Raw genomic sequence first — 21,206 nt, 5'->3', positions numbered from 1 at the left:
TTTCACAGGTGGGAAGTTTCTCCCCATCTTCCCTGTCCTCATATTCTCTATCTTGGCTCCTGATTTCGAATACATTAGTTCTAACTTTTCCAATCTATTTGCATAACTGAAATTCCTCATCCATGGAACAATTTGTGAATCTTAATTGCACCCTCTCTTATGCCTTTGTATTTTTCCTAAAGTGCAGCACCCAGAACTGGATACCATATTCCAGCTGAGGTCAAATTAGTATCTTATATAAGTTCAACCTAACCTCAGTACTGTTCTACAGTATACCCCTATTAATATAGCCTAGGATACAGTATGCTTTATTAACCAATCTCTCAATCTGTCCTGAAACCTTCAATGACTTATGCACATATCCACCCAGGTCCCTCAGCACCTGCACCCCTTACAAAGTTGTATCCTTTATTTTGTATTTTCTCTCCATGTTCTACCATAATTAATCACTTCACATTTCTCTACATTGAACTTCATCTGCCACTTGTCTGCTCATTCCATCAATTTGGCTATGGAGATTTGAGTTTAGGAATGGGGATGTTTTACTACAATTGTATAGGGTTTTGATGAGGCCACCCCTGGAGTACTGTGTACAGTTTTGGTTTCCTTATGTGAAGAAGGGTGTCTTTGCTATTGAGGGAGTGCAGCAAAGCTTTACCAGGCTCATTCCTATGTTGGCAGGTTTGTCATTTGAGGAGAGACTAAGTCAGTTAGGATTACATTCATCGGTGTTTAGAAGAGTGAGAGGGGATCTCATAGAAACTTACAAAATTCTAACCAGAATTAGGCAAGGTACACTCAGAAAGAATATTCGCATTGGTGGGGGAGTCCAGAACTAGGGGTCATAGTTTGAGGATAAGGGGTAAACCTTTTAGGACTGAGATGAGGAGAAATTTCTTCATCCAGAAAGTGGTGAATGTGTGGAATTCACTACAACAGAATGTAGTTGAGGCCAAAATGTTGTACGATTTCAAGAACTTAGATATAGCTCTTGGGCTAAAGGGGTCAAGGAATATGGGGGTAAGGCGGGATCGGGATCTTGAATTTAATGATCAACCATGATCATAATGAACGGTTCAGCAGACTCGAAGGGCCAAATGGCCTACTCCTGCTTCTATTTTCTATGTTTCTATGTCCTTTCTGAAATTCCACGCGATCCTCCTCAGTTGGCAACGGTTCTAAGTTTCATATAATCTTAAATTCTGAAATTGTTCCCTGTACACCAAGGCTTTCTAATATATATTAGAAAGAACAATGGTTCCAAAACTGACCCCTGGGAAACTACGCAAACCTTCCTTCATCCTGAAAACATCCATTAACAACTACTCTCGGTTTCCTGTCACTCAGCCAATTTTGAATTCATGTTGCTACTTTCCCTTTTCTTCCATGAGTTATAACTTTGCTCACAAGTCTGTTGTGCAATACTGTAACAAATGCCAATTGAAAGTTCATGTACACTACATCAACAACATTACCCTCCTCAACCCTCTGTTACCTTTTCAAAAAAACTGCAGCAAGTTAGTTAAATATGATTCGCCCGTAACAAACTCATTCTGGCTTTCCTTAGTTAACCTGCAATTGTCCATGTGACTATTAATTTTGTCCTGAATTATTGTTACCAGAAGTTTTCATACCGTCAAAGTTAAACTGATTGGCCTATCGGTGCTAGGCTTATCTTTACACCCGTTTTTGAACAAGGACGTAACATTTGGGGCAGCATGGTAGCACAGTGGCTAGTGCTGCTGCTTCACAGCCCCAGGGACCTAGGTTCAGCCTTGGGTGACCATCTGTGTGGAGTTTGCATGTTCTCCCCCTGTCTGCATGTGTTTCCTCCAGGTTCTCCCATTTCCTCCCACAGTTTGAAGATGTGCAGGTTAGGTGGGTTGGCCATACTAAATTGCATCTTCTATAACTTCCACGATAACCTTAATGTCCCAAGAAGTACAAGTTAGGGGAATTAGTGGAGTAAATGCGTGGGATTATGGGGATGGGGTGGAGGATGGACCGCATAACCTCCTTCAGGGATTCTACAATTTGCAATTCCCCAGTCTTCAGGAACCATCACTGAGTCTAAGGGAGACTGGAAAATTATGGCCAATACCTCCCCAGTTTCCATTCTCACTTCCCCAATATCCTTGTTGGCATCTCATCAGATCCGGATGCCTTATCAACTTTAAAAAAGACAGCCTGTCTAATACCACCTCCTTATCAATTTTAACTCCTTCTGGTGTCTGAATTACCTCTTCTTTCACCATTGATTGCTGGAGTAGCAGCTACCTCCTTGATAAATTAATATTTTGCCTTTAATACCTCTACTATTCCCCCTTCCTCCATGCGTAAATTCCTTTTCAATTCCTAATCAACACAATTCTTCCTTTTACCACCCTTTTTCTATTTATATGCCGGGAGAAAACTTTGGGATTCATTTTTATGTTAGCTGCCAGTCTCTTTTCATAATCCCCCTTTGATTCTTCATTTTCTCTCTGAATCTTCTGCATTCAGCCTAGTTTTCCATTGCACTATCCACCTGACATCTGTCATTAGTGTCCTTTTTCTTCTTCATCTTAAACTCTATCCTTTTTGTCATCTCTGGAGTTCTGAATTTGTTTACCCTACCTTTTCCTTCTGAAGGAATATACCTTGTCTGTGCCCAAACTCTCTTCTTTCAAGGAGCTCATTGTTCAGCCACTGTTTTTCCTGCCAACCTTTGATTCCAATTTATTCGGGCTAGGTCTATTCTCACCCCATTAAAGTTGGCTTTCCCCCAATTAATTATTCATACTCTAGATTGTTCTTTGTCCTTTTTCATAAACCCTCCTAAATGTTATATTACAAGATCACTGCTCCCTAAATAAATAGTTGCTCTACTCGGCCGACCTCATTCCCAAGAACCAGGTTCACCAATGCTTCCTGCTCACTGGACTGGAAAGATACAGCTGTAGAAAATTTTCATGAACATGCCCTAGGAGCTCTTGCCCTCTCTGTCCATTATATTACTGTAAGAAGTCTCACAACACCAGGTTAAAGTCCAACAGGTTTATTTGGTAGCAAATACCAAATTTGCTACCAAATAAACCTGTATTTGCTACCAAATAAACCTGTTGGACTTTAACCTGGTGTTGTGAGACTTCTTACTGTGCTTACCCCAGTCCAACGCCGGCATCTCCACATCATTATATTACTACCACCCCAGTCTCTAATTAGATACTTTAAGTCCTCCATTATAACTACCTTATAATTCTGGCACCTCTTCATAATTTCCTTGCAAATTTGTTTCTCTACATCTTTCCCACTGGTAGTCTATAGACTAGACTGAGCAATAGAAATGTTAAGGCTCTTTCCACTGCTGCTGCCAGACCTGTTGAGTATTTCCCGCATTTTCTGTTTTAATTTCAAATTTCCAATATTCACTATTTTATTTGTTTTCTTGAAGGTGTAATCCGTAAGCTTTAATCGTACAATCTATTCAACCAGGTGACCACTGCAGTGAATTCCAAGACCGTCCTCACCCAGAATCCACATTGATGCATTTCCAGCAGGCGTCAATGGATAGCTGTCAGGTAGTTTATTACTTTGCTAATCCACAGGTGCTAATGCCATTTGTTATCACGCAGCAGTACCATCCCTGCTTGGTTAACTAGTACAGAGCAAGGACTGAAATTGGAATCTTCTTAGCCTGTAATGTTCAATAGCACCTTATGGCATATTTGTCACTGAGTTGTTAGGAGAGTTCCAGGTATGTACCTTGCACTGAGAATTTAAGTTGTTACAATGGCTGTCCTTTTTTTGTGGTATTCACCTGACCAATTAGTACATTGGAAATAGAAGCAGGAATAGGCTAATCAGCCCCCTGGAGCCTGTTCAGAAAATAATAATTTTCTTATTTGTATGACGTCAGGATTGCTTATATTGCAAAAAGTTAATCCCTTTTATTGCACTAATAATTATGAAAGAGTGTAGATGAATGGAGTTAGTTCAAATTGTTCCTGTTAATGAAGTACAAAATGTTGTAAGGACACATTGGGTATTTTGTGATCTAACAATTAGTCACAAATCCTGCAGTTTTCTTTTTAATACAACAGTATAGGTGAAAACCTACAATCTATCAGGAAACAGCATTTCTTTTAAAAAGCAGGTAATAATACCAATCATTTTCAGATATTATAAAGTTTATATCCTCAGGACCAAGGCAATTATCCTTGCATTGAACAATATTAAACTTTTTGTACATTTTGTTGTTTTCGCACTTTGTTTCAAAGTTTACCATATGCACTGCACCTTAAGATAACCTTAACATTGCATATTACATGAATATTAAAGCAAATCACATGTTCACCAGTGGATGTGTTGTATATCAAGCTAAAAACATGAGCATCTTATGTTTCCCATTACATTGGCCACAGTTTATTGCAAATAGCCCATCAAAAGGAATAACATTTTTGAAACACTATTTACCACAGACTCCAGTTCTTTCACATTCATTTTCCCTTCTAAATCCAAATACAAAAGAATTTAAGGATAATTAGTATATTTATATACAAATGTTTGCAATGTCCATACATAAAAATTGTTTAGCTTAATGGATTTCATTGGAAAAAAACTAGAGGCACAATAATAAAGATAAAGGCACATATTTAAAAAAAAACTAATTTTGATAAAATAAATCTGAGCCAATGTTGACATGTGAACTGTAAGTTCAGCACTTTTTTGCGATGGGGTGTCTTTAATCTGTAGGTAAAATAACAAACTGACCTGAAACTCTGCAAGGTACAAAAACATTTCCAGTTTTTCTCAACCAGATGAGCTGGTGAAACACCAGATGACATTTATTTAATTTCTGAAGTAACACAAGTACATTTAAAAAAGAGAGATAAATCCAGGCATTCCCAGTTAAAAAAACTGGAATATCACCCCCGAGTTACAAAAAAAAAAGGCTGCTACCATTTGGACAACAAAAATATCTACTATGTGAAACTGTAGATCAGCACCTACATTCTCGGTCTTCACAAAATATCAATACATTCTCAACTACAGACAGTTGTTTAGTGCACATATACCAACATGAAACCCACAGTGAGAAAATGCACTGAATGGACAAAAGTGATGGCACTGGGTTCCAAATGAATGGTAGCCAATTTTCAAGGGATTAGTGATAATTCCATTTTACAGGAATACGATCATTAATTGCACTGTAAATAAAAGCAACTTAGTATTCTTCACCTTGAAATGAATTGGGCAGATTGTTCTGAACTCACTATTTTCCTGTACTACTAATGACATAATGGGCCATTTCACATTTGTGAAACGTTTTTTGTAACTGTCATTGATATATCTTGGCTTTATTCTATCCACATATGTATAACAACTTAAAATTTAAAAACCCACAAGTTGACAATTTGATGTGCAGTAACAATCCATATACACAAATAACTTAACAGTCTGCAGCAATGTTCCAGAATTAATTTGAAGATTACCAAGAGCTATGTGCCTATTGAACAATAGTTTCAGGTGGTTGTTCATCCCACACATCCCAAGAATGCTTGCGAGTTAAGGCCTACTCACCATTTGTGTAACAACTGCAATAACTCGCCGTCATTAGTGAAATATCCTCCATTTACACCATAACCAAAACCTAACCCTTTAGTTTAATTTTTTGTTTAATATGATGTCTATGGTACCACCCCTCAGAAAAATACCTGCTTGTATGGCACAAGAATACAACACAGAATCAGAAAGGCCATGAAACAGTTCATATTCACCGATACAAATTTCTGCAATTTGTAGATTTGTCATTGATTTTTAAACATTTTTGTTGCAAGAGCTAATCTTACAATCAGCAAAACTTGTAATTTGTAAAACTATATCTGTTTACAGGATAGTACAGAAGCACAGTGAAGGCAAATGGTTAATGCTGGTTTTTCTATCGTATATATTTATATGTGTTTGATATACATTATACATTTTTACATATTTCAGCATAACTACTGATCACTTGTTGGACTTCATTAAAGTCTAAATAAAATCATGTATTCAAAGACATTTACTTTATATTTCCTGAATATTGCAGGTTTCAAAAAATTAAACAGTGTTGAAAATCACATCAGTGCTAATTTAACGTAATAAAAATACAACTTATTCTCCCCCAAAATGACTTTTTTCTAAAAGAAAGTGCATGTTTAAATTGCGTAGCATGGATTTTCCTCATAACTCAATTACCAAAAAAAGGCAAAGGCAAAATTTAGGTTTTAAAATATTGAAAATACTCCTTTTGTCCATCTTTTGCTCCTGAATGCCGCACTGTTTGGAACTGGAAGGCAAGTATAAATGTACCATCAACATAAACACCTGACAGTGAACTTGTCCTCCGCAGAAACAAAATTTACTGATGGGACTGTCAGCAATCTGCCATGTACCGACCTGTTAAAAAGAAAAAAAAAATCACTTTCTATAAGTGCACTCCATTTATTCTTTACACCTGAATGCGTGAGATCTAGCTTAAAATGAAAACTCCCCATCAATGATATATTGTAGATAGTATAATGTGCAGCACTTTAGGAGGGATTTGCTGTCAAGCAGTTTACTAATTTCCAGTTATGGACCAAATGGCAGTACAAACAACAAACTTCCCTAAAAGAACAAGACTTTATTTAGAAAGAACTGAATGCAAGTTTCCTGTATAACTGTTACATTTTAAAATTCTTAGAAATTAGATTGCATTATTGTGATAGACAAAGTCAAAAACTGATAATAGATCAAATTAAATCCTGGCAAAATATAGGATGAGAGACGGAATTCAATGCAATAGAAACTGATTGTAGAGCCAAAAAACACGATTAAATCAAAAATGTTAACATCTTGAAAACAAGCGCAATACTGTCGCCAGTAAAATTTTAAAAGTTATTGACAACATCATTATAGATGGATTTGAGGCCAAAACCAACAGATTGCTAATGCAATGCTCCTTCACCAGTTGCCCTGAACCCTCAAAAAATACATTTACTAAAATGTGTTCATATTTGTTAATTCTACAATGCATAACAGAACATAAGAACAATACATGCAGTAGTAAGCCATATAGTTCCTTGAGCTTCCGCCATTTAGTAAGAATCTCCTTCCCCATTCAATAAGATTAAAACTGAAATTCCACATCAAGTCCACTTTCTCATCCAATCCCCATTTCCTTTCATTACCTCACTGCCTGGAAATATATCAACCTTGGTCTGGAGTATTCTCAAGAACTGAGTATCTACAGTCCCTCGGCTGCATTTCAAAGATTTGCAATTGTGAGTGCAAATATTTCCTCATCTCTGTCCTGATGGGGGTGAAACTCATCCTGGGATTGTGATCGGTTTGTCATAAGAAGTAACATTTCAACATCTAAAAACTGAACTGAAATTTGCCAACTTCCATTTTCTGGATTACGAGTCCAATAACAAAACTACTACACCACCATGATTGTTTCTCAAAAATTTATTTTTACGGCATTAAATAAACCACTTGGTGATTGTACAAGTGTGTCTTAGAAATGTAAAAAATCTGCAATTGTTACCTGTGGCAAATCTCTTCTTTATTAAGGAAAGTCTATAACCAGTGCCTACGAGCTCCACATCTGCTCCTGACAGCGTGGATCCTTCACTAAGAAATTGGACTGCAAGAGTTGATGGTTTAGTTGGACCTTCTGACACATCAAATTTTGCTCTGAGGGATCCAGAACCTGAAAGAACAGGGGTAGTTCAATGTGCAGTAATACATGCAGCTACATTATATTCTTTAAAAAGATGCACTCTTTCTGTACACTACATATACTCTTTTCTAACAAGAGTTAATTGGTTGATATTAGGGGTGGAATTTTCCAAAAAAAATTTCTAAGCGTCATAACAGCGAGAAAATGGGAGTCCTTCACCCTGGTCTTTCCGGAAAGCCCCTCACTGCAATCTTCTCACACTCATCATTTCTTTGACAGTTGGGAGCTTGGCACTTGTATAGAAGGGGTGGAGGACGAAGCGTAAATACGCCGGTGAAACTGGTTTCAGAGCGCTTGGACACTCCTATCTGCTGGTGAATTGAGACACCTCCTCCCAGCCCCCAGGAACATCGGACTATTCGCTTGATCCCGCCTTCCCCCATATTCTTTGACCTTTCACCCCAAGAGCTATATCAAACTCCTTTTTGAAAATCTACTACAATGTTTTGGCCTTGACTGCTTTCTGTGGTAATGAATTCCACAGGATTACCACTGTGTGAAGAAATTTCTCCTCATCAGTCCTAAAAGGTTTACCCCCATATCCTTAGACTATGACCCCTAGTCCTACACACCCCCACAATCGGGAACATCCTTCCTGCATCTACCCTGTCTAGTCCTGTCAGAACTTTATAGGTTTCTATGAGATAAAAGAACAAAGACCAAAGAACAGTACAGCACAGGAAACAGGCCCTTCGGCCCACCAAGCCTGTGCCACTCCTTGGCCCAACTAGACCATTCGTTTGTATCCCTCCATTCCCAGACTGCTCATGTGACTATCCAGTTAAGTCTTAAACGATGCCAGCGTGTCTGCCTCCACCACCCTACTTGGCAGCGCATTCCAGGCCCCCACCACTCTCTGTGTAAAAAACGTCCCTCTGATATCGGAGTTATACCTCACCCCTCTCACCTTGAGCCCGTGACCCCTCATGATCGTCACCTCCGACCTGGGAAAAAGCTTCCCACTGTTCACCCTATCTACACCCTTCATAATGTTGTACACCTCTATTAGGTCTCCCCTCATTCTCCGTCTTTCCAGGGAGAACAAGCCCAGTTTACCCAATCTCTCCTCATAGCTAAGACCCTCCATACCAGGCAACATCCTGGTAAACCTTCTCTGCACTCTCTCTAAAGCCTCCAAGTCCTTTTGGTAGTGCAGTGACCAGAACTGAACGCAGTACTCCAAATGTGGCCTAACCAGCATTCTATACAGCTGCAACATCAGACTCCAGCTTTTATACTCTATACCCCGTCCTATAAAGGCAAGCATACAATATGCCTTCTTCACCGCCTTCGTCACCTGTGCTGCCACCTTCAAGGATTTGTGGACTTGCACACCTAGGTCACTCTGTGTTTCTATACTCTTGATGGCTCTGCCATTTATTGTATAACTCCCCCCTACATTAGTTCTTCCAAGATGCATCACTTCGCATTTATCTGGATTAAATTCCATCTGCCATTTCTCCGCCCAATTTTCCAGCCTATCTATATTGTCCGACAATGTTCATCGCTATCTGCAAGTCCAGCCATCTTCGTGTCATCCGCAAACTTGCTGATAACATCAGTTACACCTTCTTCCAAATCATTTATATATATCACAAATAGCAGAGGTCCCAGACACACGACAGCGCAGAGTCGCTGAGCAGAAACTGATAGCCAAGGTCCGCACACATGAGGACGGCCTAAACCGGGATGTTGGATTTATGTCACACTATCAGTAACCCCCACAACTTGCCTCCTGGACTTGCGGGCTATCCTGTCTGGAGACAATACACATCTCTTTAACCTGTGCTTAATGCTCCCTCCACCCACATTGTCTGTATCTTTAAGATCTGGTTGGCTGTAGGGATTCGCATTCTAATCAGTATTCTGTAACTTGATTTTGTGTCTCTGTGCCCTGTTTGAGAGCACATTTCCACTCCATCTGACGAAGGAGCAGTGCTCCGAAAGCTAATGGTATTTGCTACCAAATAAACCTGTTGGACTTTAACCTGGTGCTGTTAAAACTCTTCCTGTGGCCAAGCCAGTTCTCTACCCATCTAGCCACCTCTCCTTGTATCCCATGAGCCTTAACCAACCTGCCATGAGGGACTTTGTCAAATGCCTTACTGAAATCCATATAGACGACATTCACGGGCCTTCCTTCGTCAACCGTTTTTGTCACTTCCTCAAAAAACTCCACCAAATTTGTAAGGCACGACCTCCCTCTTACAAAACCATGCTGTCTGTCACTAATGAGATTGTTCCGTTCTAAATGCACATACATCCTGTCTCTAAGAATCCTCTCCAACAACTTCCCTACTACGGATGTCAAGCTCACCGGCCTATAATTTCCTGGGTTATCCCTGCTACCCTTCTTAAACAACGGGACCACATTCGCTATCCTCCAATCCTCAGGGACCTCACCCGTGCCCAAAGAAGCGACAAAGATTTCCGTCAGAGGCCCAGTAATTACATCTTTTGTCTCCCTGAGCAGTCTAGGATAGATGCCATCAGGCCCTGGGGATTTGTCAGTTTTAATGTGACCTAAAAAACCGAACACTTCCTCTCTTGTAATGGAGATTCTCTCTAACGGGTCAACACCTCCCTCTGAGACACTCCCAGTCAACAAGTCCCTCTCCTTTGTGAATACCGATGCAAAGTATTCATTTAGGATCTCCCCTATTCCCTTGGGTTCTAAGCATAATTCGCCTCCTTTGTCCCTGAGAGGTCTGACTTTTTCCCTGACAACTCTTTTGTTCCTAACATATGAATAAAATGCCTTAGGATTCTCTTTAATCCTATCTGCCAAGAACATTTCGTGACCTCTTTTTGCCCTTCTAACTCCCCGTTTGAGTTCTTTCCTACTCTCTCTGTATTCCTCCAGAGCTGCATCTGTTTTCAGTTGCTTGGACCTAACGTACGCCTCTCTTTTCTTTTTGATCAGATCCTCAATTTCCCTGGTTATCCACGGCTCGCGAATCCTACCTTTCCTATCCTTCCTTTTTACAGGCACATGCCTGTCCTGCAGCCTTATCAACTGTTCCTTAAAAGAATCCCACATGCCAGACGTGGACTTACTCTCTAATTCTTCTAAACTCCAGAAAATAAAATCATAACTGACTCAATCTCTCCTCACACATCAGTCCCGCCATCCCAGGAATCAGACTGGTAAATCCTCTCTGCACTCCCTCTATAGCAAGAACATCCTTCCTCAGATAAGGAGACCAAAACTGAACACAATATTCCAGGTGTGGCCTCACCAAGGCCCTGTATAATTGCAGCAAGACATCCTTGCTCTTCTACTCAAATCCTCTTGATATGAAGGTCAATCTACCATTTGCCTTCTTTACCATCTGCTGCACCTGCATGCTTACTTTCAGCAACTGGCATACAAACCACCTAAGTCTTGTTACACATTCCCCTCTCTTAATTTATAGCCATTCAGATAATAATCTGTCTTCCTGTTTTTGCTACCAAAGTGGATTACCTCACATTTATCCACATTACACTGCATTTGCCATGCATTTGCCCACTCACTCAGCTTGTCCAAATCACATTGAAGTACCGCTTCATCCTCCTCATTGCTCACCCTCCCACCCAGCTTTGTGTCATCTGCAAACATTCAGCTCCAAGTCAAGAAGGTGCCCATATTTCAGACAATTTAGTCTTAATGGAGCCAGTGGTTAGAAAGGACATTGGAGTCCGTGACAGGATACTGGTGTTTGTAGCAGGGGTTGGAGATAATCATGAGCATCACCGCGATTCACATAAAACCTCTTTTATTCTTCATAAATTAATTTAGCAAGTGAAAATTTGCTCAAACTTGCTGTTGGGAACAAATCAACAGATGCTTTGAAATGAAAGGTAGTAATTCACATATTCTACCCACCTCCATTCTCGGATTTCTCTGAAATTTCAGACAGCTTCCATAAGGCCTTCTTCTGTTCCGCATTCCTGAATCAAGGTCAGGTAAACAAATGCAAAATAAGAATACTGTAACATTCATAGATTTATATTCTAATATTAATCAAATATACAAAATATAAAGAAGACCAAATTTGTTTTCCTTTTTAAGCACTGCCCTGCATGCCATGTTTCTGAATCATGGGAATGGAGTTTATGCCACATGGGTTTGAAGACAGAGGGCCATATAAAATTCAGTGGGTGGCCTGCCTGCCCTGTCTAAATGCTAACCACAGCTGCTACTGTAAGTTTACCAGTGGTGGAGTGGCATCAGGCAGCCAACATCCAGTGGGCGAATTGAGGCCATTAAGTGAGAAATTAATGCCAGATTAGAGTATTCCATTGCACTCCTGACCTGTGCCTGGAGATAGCAGGCAGACTTTGAGGGAGCCAGGAAGTAGTTACTTGCTGCAAAATTCCCAGTCGTTGATCTGCTTCCAACCCTATATCTGTGTCAACACCAAGACTGCCTATTTTCACCTTCGTAATATTACTCTGCACTGACCCTGCTTCAGCTCATCTGTTCCGGAAACCCTCTACCTTGCCTTTGTTATTTCTTGCCAGCCTCCCACAGTATAACTTTTGTAAACTTGGGATTATCCAGAATTCTGTTGCCCATATCCTTACATAAAGTCCAGTTCACTCATCATCCCTGTGCTTGTTGACCAAATTGACTTCCAGTCAAGCAATGTCTTGATTTTAAAATTCCCATCTTTGTTTTCAATCCATTCTTGAGGACTATGATCTCTTCCAGCCCCACAGCCCTCGAGGTTTCTGTGCTCACCTCTTTCATATTTTTAATTAGGGCTCTGTTGAATTTTATAAGGACCATCTGAAGATGATTTAAAAAAATAACCATCAGCTAGTAATAGAAGCGCTTGTTACTCAAAAGAAGCATTTTGACAAAAGGAGATGGTCAATTTGCTTTGGTTTCAGTGACTTGGCGTAAGTGAAGATCCATCCTAGATTAAAGTCTAGTAAGTAAACTAGCTCCTTCCTCCAAAAGTGCACACAAGATTCTCAGGAAAATCAGACACAAATTATCTGATCACTTACTGGAAGACATGGTGGCTGGTATCTTCCATATTGGGCATAGGGGAAAAAGTTCCGAGTAATATTAGAAAATCCTGAGGATATTTTGGATGGGAAGAAATTCTCATCCTTGTTCTTGCTGGCATTGATTATGTTGCCTCCTAATGCTTAATTAACAATGGGGGTGAAATGATAACTTCTGAAGAAAGGGGCAAATGCATTTCATTGATGAAAGTCACAGAGTTGGGATTATAAAATTAAGGTTTAATTGTCCTTGTATAAGAGGTGGACAAAATCTTGTGACCTGTAGAGAACTCAGAAGGTTGACATACGTCGTCCTCAAATCCTTCTACCCAAAAGGAGAACATACTGTTTATCCTGAAACCTCAGGTTAATTCTAAAGTTACTCAAGGAGGAGTAGGTAAACAAATATATTGCATGCAAAAAAGTTGAAAGGTCTATCCTAACTGCCAAGCAATCACTAGGGTTGGTTCCAATTCTAGATAAATATGTTCATTGTTTGGTTAAGATAATTACATGGCTATCTAATGTATAAAAAAAGCTTGCATTTATAGGAGAAAGAATATACTGACTGGATGTGACAAAATGGATGCTGGTGGAGGTAGGGTGGAAAGAAGCAAATATAACGATCCTGAAGGAATGGGCTGTAAATCGGTTCAACTGTGGCTCTTTCCGTCCAAGGGAGGTAGGGATAAAAATTTGATAAACAAGGCAAACAATTATATTTTCAACATTTTGTAAATACTAGATCGACCAATGCATTTTATTGGGAAGCCTTACTGGGTCACCGAAACAAAAATTTATTTCAACTCAAATACATTTCTTCGTATCATTAACAAGCTCTTTCATAGAATCCCTACAGCAAAAGAGGCCATTTGGCCCATCAGGTCTGCACCAACTTTCCAACAGCTTATGAGGAAAGACTGAGTAGACTGGGATCATACTCATTGGAATTCAGAAGAATGAGAGGAGATCTTATAGAAACAGAAGATTATGAAGGGAATAGTTAAGGTAGAAGCAGGGGTTGTTTCCACTGATAGGTGAAACTAGAACTAGGGGGCATGGCCTCAAAATAAGGGGGAGCAGATTTAGGACTGAGTTGAGGAGGAACTTTTTCACCCAAAGGGTTATGAATCTGTGGATTTCCCTGCCCAGTGAAGCAGTTGAGGCCAACTCATTGAATGTTTTTAAGGCAGGATAGATAAATTTTTGAACAGTGAAGGAATCAAAGGTTATGGTGAATGGGCAGGCAAGTGGAGCTGAGTCCATGAAAAGATCAGCCATGATCTTATTGAACAGCGGAGCAGGCTCGAGGGGCCAGATGGCCTACTCCTGCTCCTAGTTCTTATTTTCTAACAGAGGATTCCACCCAGGCCCTTTTCCTGTAATCCCACATATTTATGCCACCAATCCCAATCTTGGGACACTAAGGGGCAATTTAGCTTGGCCAATCGACCTAACCTGCACATCTTTGGACTGTGGGAGGAAACTGGAGCACCCAGAGGAAACCCACGCAGACACTGGGAGAACGTGCAAACTTCACACAAACAGTCACCCAAGGTCGAAATCTAGCGCAGTGAGGCAGCAGTGCTAACCACTACCTTCTTTTGTTGGTTAAGCAAAATTCCTTTACGATGAATATAAGGTTTGGATTTCTAAATTACCAGATAGCAGTAGGCAGTGACTGCATGCAGGTAACTCCACCATCTACTGGCATTAAAATTTGGACATTTGACAGCACAGAGGGAGAAACCATAGCTTCTGGGTTGTACTTGTAGTCCACTCGAATATCTGTAGTGGTAAGACTGCACTTCCAGTAGGTAGCTAAGTTTAGTGGTGTTGACTGAATACCATTAGAGGACACCTGAGAATCAGAGAGACAGACAATCATCAGGGTACTCAAAGTTTAATTGAGATAAATACCAACACTTATGCAGACTTGTTGTTTGAAGGAGCTCTAGAGAACAAATTAAGGAATTATCAGACAAAACAGCACATATTTACATCACAGACTGCATTTTTCACAAATAAAAATAGACAAACTTTAAGACTTATTTGCTTTTACCATTTATTTGGATTCAGGTAGTGATGATAGTTTTCTATTTATCAATTGTGAGGGAATCTATATTTTTGTTGGTACATTTTTGTTGTGGAGCCATTGTGTGCTGGCACCTGTTAGGACCACAATTTTGGAGATTTAATGCATTTCTGGAGGTTTCATCACATGACTTTCCCCCATGGTCTAACCTTTAGTCATCCACTGCTTCTGTATGCCAATTGGTTATCAGGCCCCTATAGTAAAATGTGCACACTCCCAACCCCCACCGTCAGAAAATGGTGGTATGATGGCAGAACAGCATCAATCACGACTGGTATCTGAGGATGTGCACCAGGTTAGCACACCTGCCAGGAGAGCTCAGGCGAGTGCAGTGCCCAAGGGGAAGAGGACTACACCTGGGTGCTTGTCCAGGCATGCTGGCTCTGCCCAGGGCTGTTCCCGTTGTAATGCCAGTGGGCAGTGCCCAGGCACCGGGTGTAAAGGGGTGTTCCAGGGTGAACTGGTTTGCTCACTTTCTGCTGGAGTGGCCTTTAAAAATGGCGCCCTAATCCTCGTGCTTCTAATTTGTTGGCGGGGCGGGTGAATCAGAACTTGAACTTTTTTTTCAAATTGCTGCACTATATGGCAGAGAAAACCGCCAACAATGCTGCTTTATCTCTCCAACATCAGCCTTTGCTGATATTGGGGAAAATCCCGGCTTCTGGGTTTGAAAGAATTATATCATGATCTGAAGAAATATTATGCGCCTGTTGAATGATGAACTGCCATAGGTTTTAGAAAATAGGAAACCTACAATGATTATATATAGATTACCAAGATAACCTGTTCAATCTACTTAGAACTATGCAAATATAAATGTAGCCCAATATTTCACTGTATAATAAAATCTGCAAATAGAACCATAATGCCATTAACCTTCACTACTTCAATGCATCCATAAGCTTTCTGTAACAGTAATATTATCAAAACTACACAAGCTAGCTCTTTTCAGAGCTGCACGTGGAAACCAAACCTGACTAATCTCAAAATACATGCAAAATATTGCTTACTGGGTCCCTTCAGCAGTGATTTTGTTCATTACTTGCTTTACCTGATATTTCAGGATGTCCACATTATAATAGGAGGAAGATGGGTTCTGTTCAGCCAGTTTCTTGAGGTAGGCAGTGAGAGTCTGCATGTTCATCCAAAAGTCCTTTGTGTTTGAGTCACTCTGTGATGGATCACTAGGAGAGAAAAACATGAAAATATTTCAGACAAGGTTCATCATTACAGATGCTCATATTTGCATATTCCAGATTTATTAACATTAACTGTTGTACCTATTCTCAATTTTTCTGTGTGTTCTGAGTCACTATTAAAAATAACTGCTCATCAACAGTTTTCAACACACAATATAGTGCAATCTTTATCCAAGATAAAGATTTTATTAAATTGTTCGCCTCCTAAAACAAAAACACTGTTTGCTTTTCCTGAATTTACTTTACTTACATGTCAGAAACACAATTTCCATACAAGCTAACCTAGAAACTTACAAAAGCTGATTAGGCTATGTTAAAAAAAGAATTAACAACTCAAAAAATCCTGAATACAAGCCAATTACTGCGACCACTGGTTTATAGCAAATCAATAAATAAAGTACCTAAATAAATTCCAGGATTTTATTAGTGGCTTTGGAAAGCATATTCTTTAATTGGCTCCATTTTTTATGAGAACTAAAGCCAAACGGACAATAAAATTTGTTCTGATCATAACTTAAGTTGCATGCATACCTCTATATTCCATATATTGTACAAACCCATGTAAAAGTCAAATTTTTGAGACCAATTTTTTGGCCAAAAATCAAGGTGCCAACTTTTACTCAAGTACTATTTACTTGGAATTGACATGCAATGCCTGATTAGGGCCAAAGTGAAATCCAATAAAAACTGTCACAATGGAATAAAGTAAAAACCAACACTAAAGAATTCACATTATTTCTTTTATAGCATTACAAACTACATACATCTTATCCAACATAATATAAGTAGGTATAAAGGTAAAGTTGCCACGGTCCCAAATGACTATAGGCTGCTTTTTCCTTTGAAAGAGAACTGACTGGTGGTGATTTAACCTGAGAATCACCAATCTCAGGCGAGGGGCAAGGTTGAGAACATGGGGCCTTCATAATAACCTGAGCTGGTATGGGAATTGAACTCACGCTGCTGGCGTTGCTCCACATCACAAACCAACCATCTAGCCAATTGAGCTAATATAAATATATAGTGAATTAACTACAACGCCTCACGTTGAAATCTTTCAGAATCACTCTGATCACCACCTGAATCTGAAAAATTTGTCCCGATTGCCTGGGTATAACATCATTCGTCTTCATCAATATCAGTAGTAACTTGGCATTATCATTCCACAAGCAATAATCCGCAGCACTGCCAACTGCATTTAATATCCCACATTTTAGAATTGATTTTTTAAAAGGAATATTGGGATCAACTTCATTCCACTCATCTGTGATCCATTGACAGAATGTTGTTAGTGAGGGTGTTCGCAAATTTTTACTCTTAGTGAATGGTTTGATTTGATTTAATTTATTATTGTCACATGTATTGCTCCCTGACAGACAAAACATACCATTCAGAGAGTACATAGGGGAGAGGAAAAGGAGAGGGTGCAGAATATAGTGTTACAGACATAGCTAGGATGTAGAGAAAGATCAGCTTAACATATGGTAGGTCCATTCAAAAGTCTGATGGCAGTCGGGAAGAAGCTGTTCTTCAGTCAGTTGGTACATGATCTCAGACTTTTGTATCTTTTTTTTGATGGAAGATGATGGAAGAGAGAATGTATGGGGTGCATGGGATCCTTAATTCTGTTGGCTGATTTTTCGAGGCAGTCGTAAGTGTAGACGGAGTCAATGGATGGGAGGCTGGTTTGCATGATGGACTGGGCTACGTTCACAACCCTTTGTAGTTTCTTGCAGTCTTGGTCAGAGCAGGAGTCACACCAAGCTGTGATACATCCAGAAAGGATGCTTTCTAAGGTGCATCTGTAAATATTGGTGAGAGTTGTAGCTGACATGCCGAATTTCCTTAGCCTCCTGAGAAAGTAGAGGCATTGGTGGGCTTTCTTAACTATTGAGGGACCAGACCAGGTTGTTGGTGATCATGGCACCTAGAAAGTTGAAGCTCTCGATCATTTCCACTTCACCACCGTTGATGCAGAAAGGGGCATGTCCTCCACTACGCTTCCTGAAGTTGATGACTAACTCTTTTGTTTTATTGACACGGAGGGAAAAATTGTCGTCGCACCTGTTCTCTATCTCTTTCCTGTACTCCATCTCATTATTGTGTGAGGTCCAACCCATTATGGTGGTGTCATCAGCAAACTTTAAAATGGAGTTGGAGCAGAATTTGGTCACAGTCGTAAGTGTATAAGGAGCATAGTAAGGGGCTGAGGACACAGCCTTGTGGGGCACCGGTGTTGAGGATAATTGTGGAGGGGGTGTCATTGCCTATCCTTACTGGTTGCAGTCTATGGATTAGAAAGTCTAGGATTCAGTCGCAGAGGGAGCAGCCGGATTCTAAGCCACAGAGTTTGAAGATGAGTTTTGTTGGGATAATGGTGTTCCAGGATTGAGTGTAGGGCCAGGGAGATGGATATGCTGTGGACCTGCTGCGGCAATAGGCAATGTAATGGGCCCAGGCAACCTGGGAGACCGGAGTTGATGTGTGTCGTAACTAACCTTTCGAAGCACTTCATAATGATGGATGTCAGAGTCACCGGCGGTAGTCATTAAGACATGCTGCCTGACTTTTCTTTGACACAGGGATGATGGTCGTCTGCTTGAAGCAGGTAGGGATCTCAGATCTCAGTCTTTTGCCATCCACATCCAATTGTTCCACATCTTTTGGATACCATTCTTGAGGTTTATTTTTCCACATCCAAGGGCTGAACAACACTTGTAAGGCCATCTGGAATAATTGCCATGTCTATGCCGATTGCTTTCACATCGATGACTACATTGTTGATGAGGTGTGATTTGAATTTGTCCCAGATGAGCCAATGTTTCTCTTTGAGAACTTCTCCTAGTCTCAAATTTTATTGTTCTATGATCATTTTCTGCAACTGCTTTCATCCATCCAGTCTTTCTCATGAACATGGATGACAATGCCTTTCTGAACTTTCTAGCTGAGGAGAATTTTTCACTTAAATCATAGAATCATAGATAAATGTCACCATTATCTCTAATTTTGTGCCACCCACCATACAAGATGGACTGCGTTTTCCCATTGTCAGTCGTCTTTACAAGGTATGTTTTTCACCAATCATGGTAATGGTCTTGTTTGCTGGGATGTCGAAATTCATCGATATTTCGAATGCAGACAATTAATGTGTGTTCACCTCTCTATGTCAGTTGACAAATCGGTGGAATTTGGTGAGTTTATCAATGAGTCCAGGTGGCAGACAGTGGGAAATCTTTGTTTTCTGATGGAGTACTAAATTGTGCCTTTTCATGAATCATGTGCACCACCCAGCACTGGCCTTGCTAGTATTCACTCTGTGTTGTCACTCTGAAAGTTGGGTCCCATGCTATGTGTTGTATGACAACATCTTTAACAAGAGGCGTGTGCAGCACTCAGTAGATTGAAGGTGTGAGGTGAATTCAGGTTAAAGTGGTTAATGCAATAAACATGTGTGGCAAGCAAAAATTATGACTTTACATATTATAACACATCTAAGTTTAACTATATTAGAAAACCATGATCCTTTGCTTCTCTGAGGGCATAGAGTCAGGTGGCTCCGTGGATGATAAGATGACCATTCTGCCAATGCGTTTTAACCCAATCTGCCACTTATTTTCTCCAATTTAAATTGATTTTTGTACTTGCTATTCTGTCTCAAAGGCATTGTGATCGATCATGTGTTGCAGCTTAGTCCTGTTGATTGTCTGGGAGATTGCTGCTAGAATTGGCAGAGAGAAAATCTAAAGGTTCTTGCTTTTAAATTGATGGACCATCGTAACTGCAAGTAATTAATAAACACAAAACCGCATGATCCCTGAAAAGCTATGGTTAACTTTTACATATGATAAATTTTGTAATTTTTAGGTTAAAAGTCATGGGATTGACTTTTACATTAGATCAACTTCTACACAAGTATGTTGTGGAGGGAAACACAGAACACACAGATGTGTTTATACAGATATTTCTGAAACCAGATGGAAATAGTGAAGGAGCAAGATTTACTTCCTGAGGTAGTCAGGGATGTTACTTGAGCTAATTTTGATTTTTAATCTTTATTTGATACATTTACAATGATCTATGATTCTGCTTTATATGCCAAAAGAAATACATTCTGCAAAGTTCACAGATAATTTAAGTGTTAATAGTTACAAATTCTGGCCACCTACACAGAGAGAAGATATGTACAGAATTCTGAGGTGACCTTGGGCACATGGGATGTTCAAATTCCAAGTTGACAAGAAACACTACCATCAGTGAGAAATATTAATGATTAACATGTATGTTTATTATTGAAGCAAGCATCCTGTAAATCATTTTTTTCAACCAGTGGGAGGTTTTAATATAGTTAAACTTAGATGTGTTATAATTTGTAAAGTCATAATTTTTGCTTGCCACACATGTTTATTGCATTAACCACTTTAACCTGAATTCACCTCACACCTTCAATCTACTGATTCCGTTGTAAGAAACTGACTCTTGATAACTAGATGCAGTGCTGCACACGCCTCTTGTTAAAGATGTTGTCATACAACACATAGCATGGGACCCAACTTTCAGTGCCAAATACAGAGTGAATACTAGCAAGAATTTGGCATTTTTATGATCAGAATCAAAAGACATTTTTTAGGGAACCTCAGGATTACCTAGAAGTTCAAACCCTATACAGTTTTGCCAGTAAATCGTGAGTAGCAGACAGAAATCTAGAGACGCTGACTGGCAGTGTGAAACACTTGGGGGTTGACATATACACTTTTAGCTCTAGGAATAACTGTATCATTGAGAAAGGAGAACTGTAAGAGCAAGCACAGGATCAAATTCGGCAAAAAGAAGTGGACTACATAGACTGTTGTGTTTCTCAGTTCACTGTATTTTCATATCATTGCATTGAGTGACAACGATGGTATGCAAAGAGTAATGAACTTCTGGGAACAAAGGCCCATAACTATTGGACACCAAGGCATCGTAACTGGGGGCTATCCGAAAGATGCGCTCGGAATCCTTGCTGGAGTCTCCAGGTAAGGATTGTCTGGCAATTGCCCAGGAAGTTCAAACTTCTGTTGGGCAATTGCCCTGCAATTGGAAATATCTGAAAGTATGATTTAAATTGCAAACTTCAGATGGTTCTGACTGTCTTACAATAATCATTACTCAGGAAAAGGTAGGAGAATTA

The 21,206-nt window shown here is 39.8% G+C and overlaps 1 protein-coding gene across 2 annotated transcripts in view; it reads right to left on the bottom strand.

The window, feature by feature from the left end:
- Positions 1–4,388: 4,388 nt before the first annotated feature.
- fcho2 (FCH and mu domain containing endocytic adaptor 2) overlaps positions 4,389–21,206 on the bottom strand; it is a 182,868-nt gene continuing 166,050 nt past the window's right edge. For both annotated transcript variants that reach the window (XM_078214895.1, XM_078214896.1), the window contains 5 exons: positions 15,889–16,021; positions 14,404–14,603; positions 11,613–11,677; positions 7,550–7,714; positions 4,389–6,417 (listed from right to left, as the gene is read on the bottom strand). In XM_078214895.1, coding sequence (XP_078071021.1) covers positions 6,395–6,417; positions 7,550–7,714; positions 11,613–11,677; positions 14,404–14,603; positions 15,889–16,021 — 586 coding nt within the window. In that variant the 3' untranslated portion in view covers positions 4,389–6,394. The remainder of the gene's footprint in view (positions 6,418–7,549; positions 7,715–11,612; positions 11,678–14,403; positions 14,604–15,888; positions 16,022–21,206) is intronic.

This window comes from Mustelus asterias, chromosome 6, assembly GCF_964213995.1.
Source record: "Mustelus asterias chromosome 6, sMusAst1.hap1.1, whole genome shotgun sequence".
Classification (NCBI taxonomy): Eukaryota; Metazoa; Chordata; class Chondrichthyes; order Carcharhiniformes; family Triakidae; genus Mustelus; species Mustelus asterias.
Note: the sequence above shows the minus strand (reverse complement) of the source record. Positions and strands in the feature narration are given on the sequence as shown.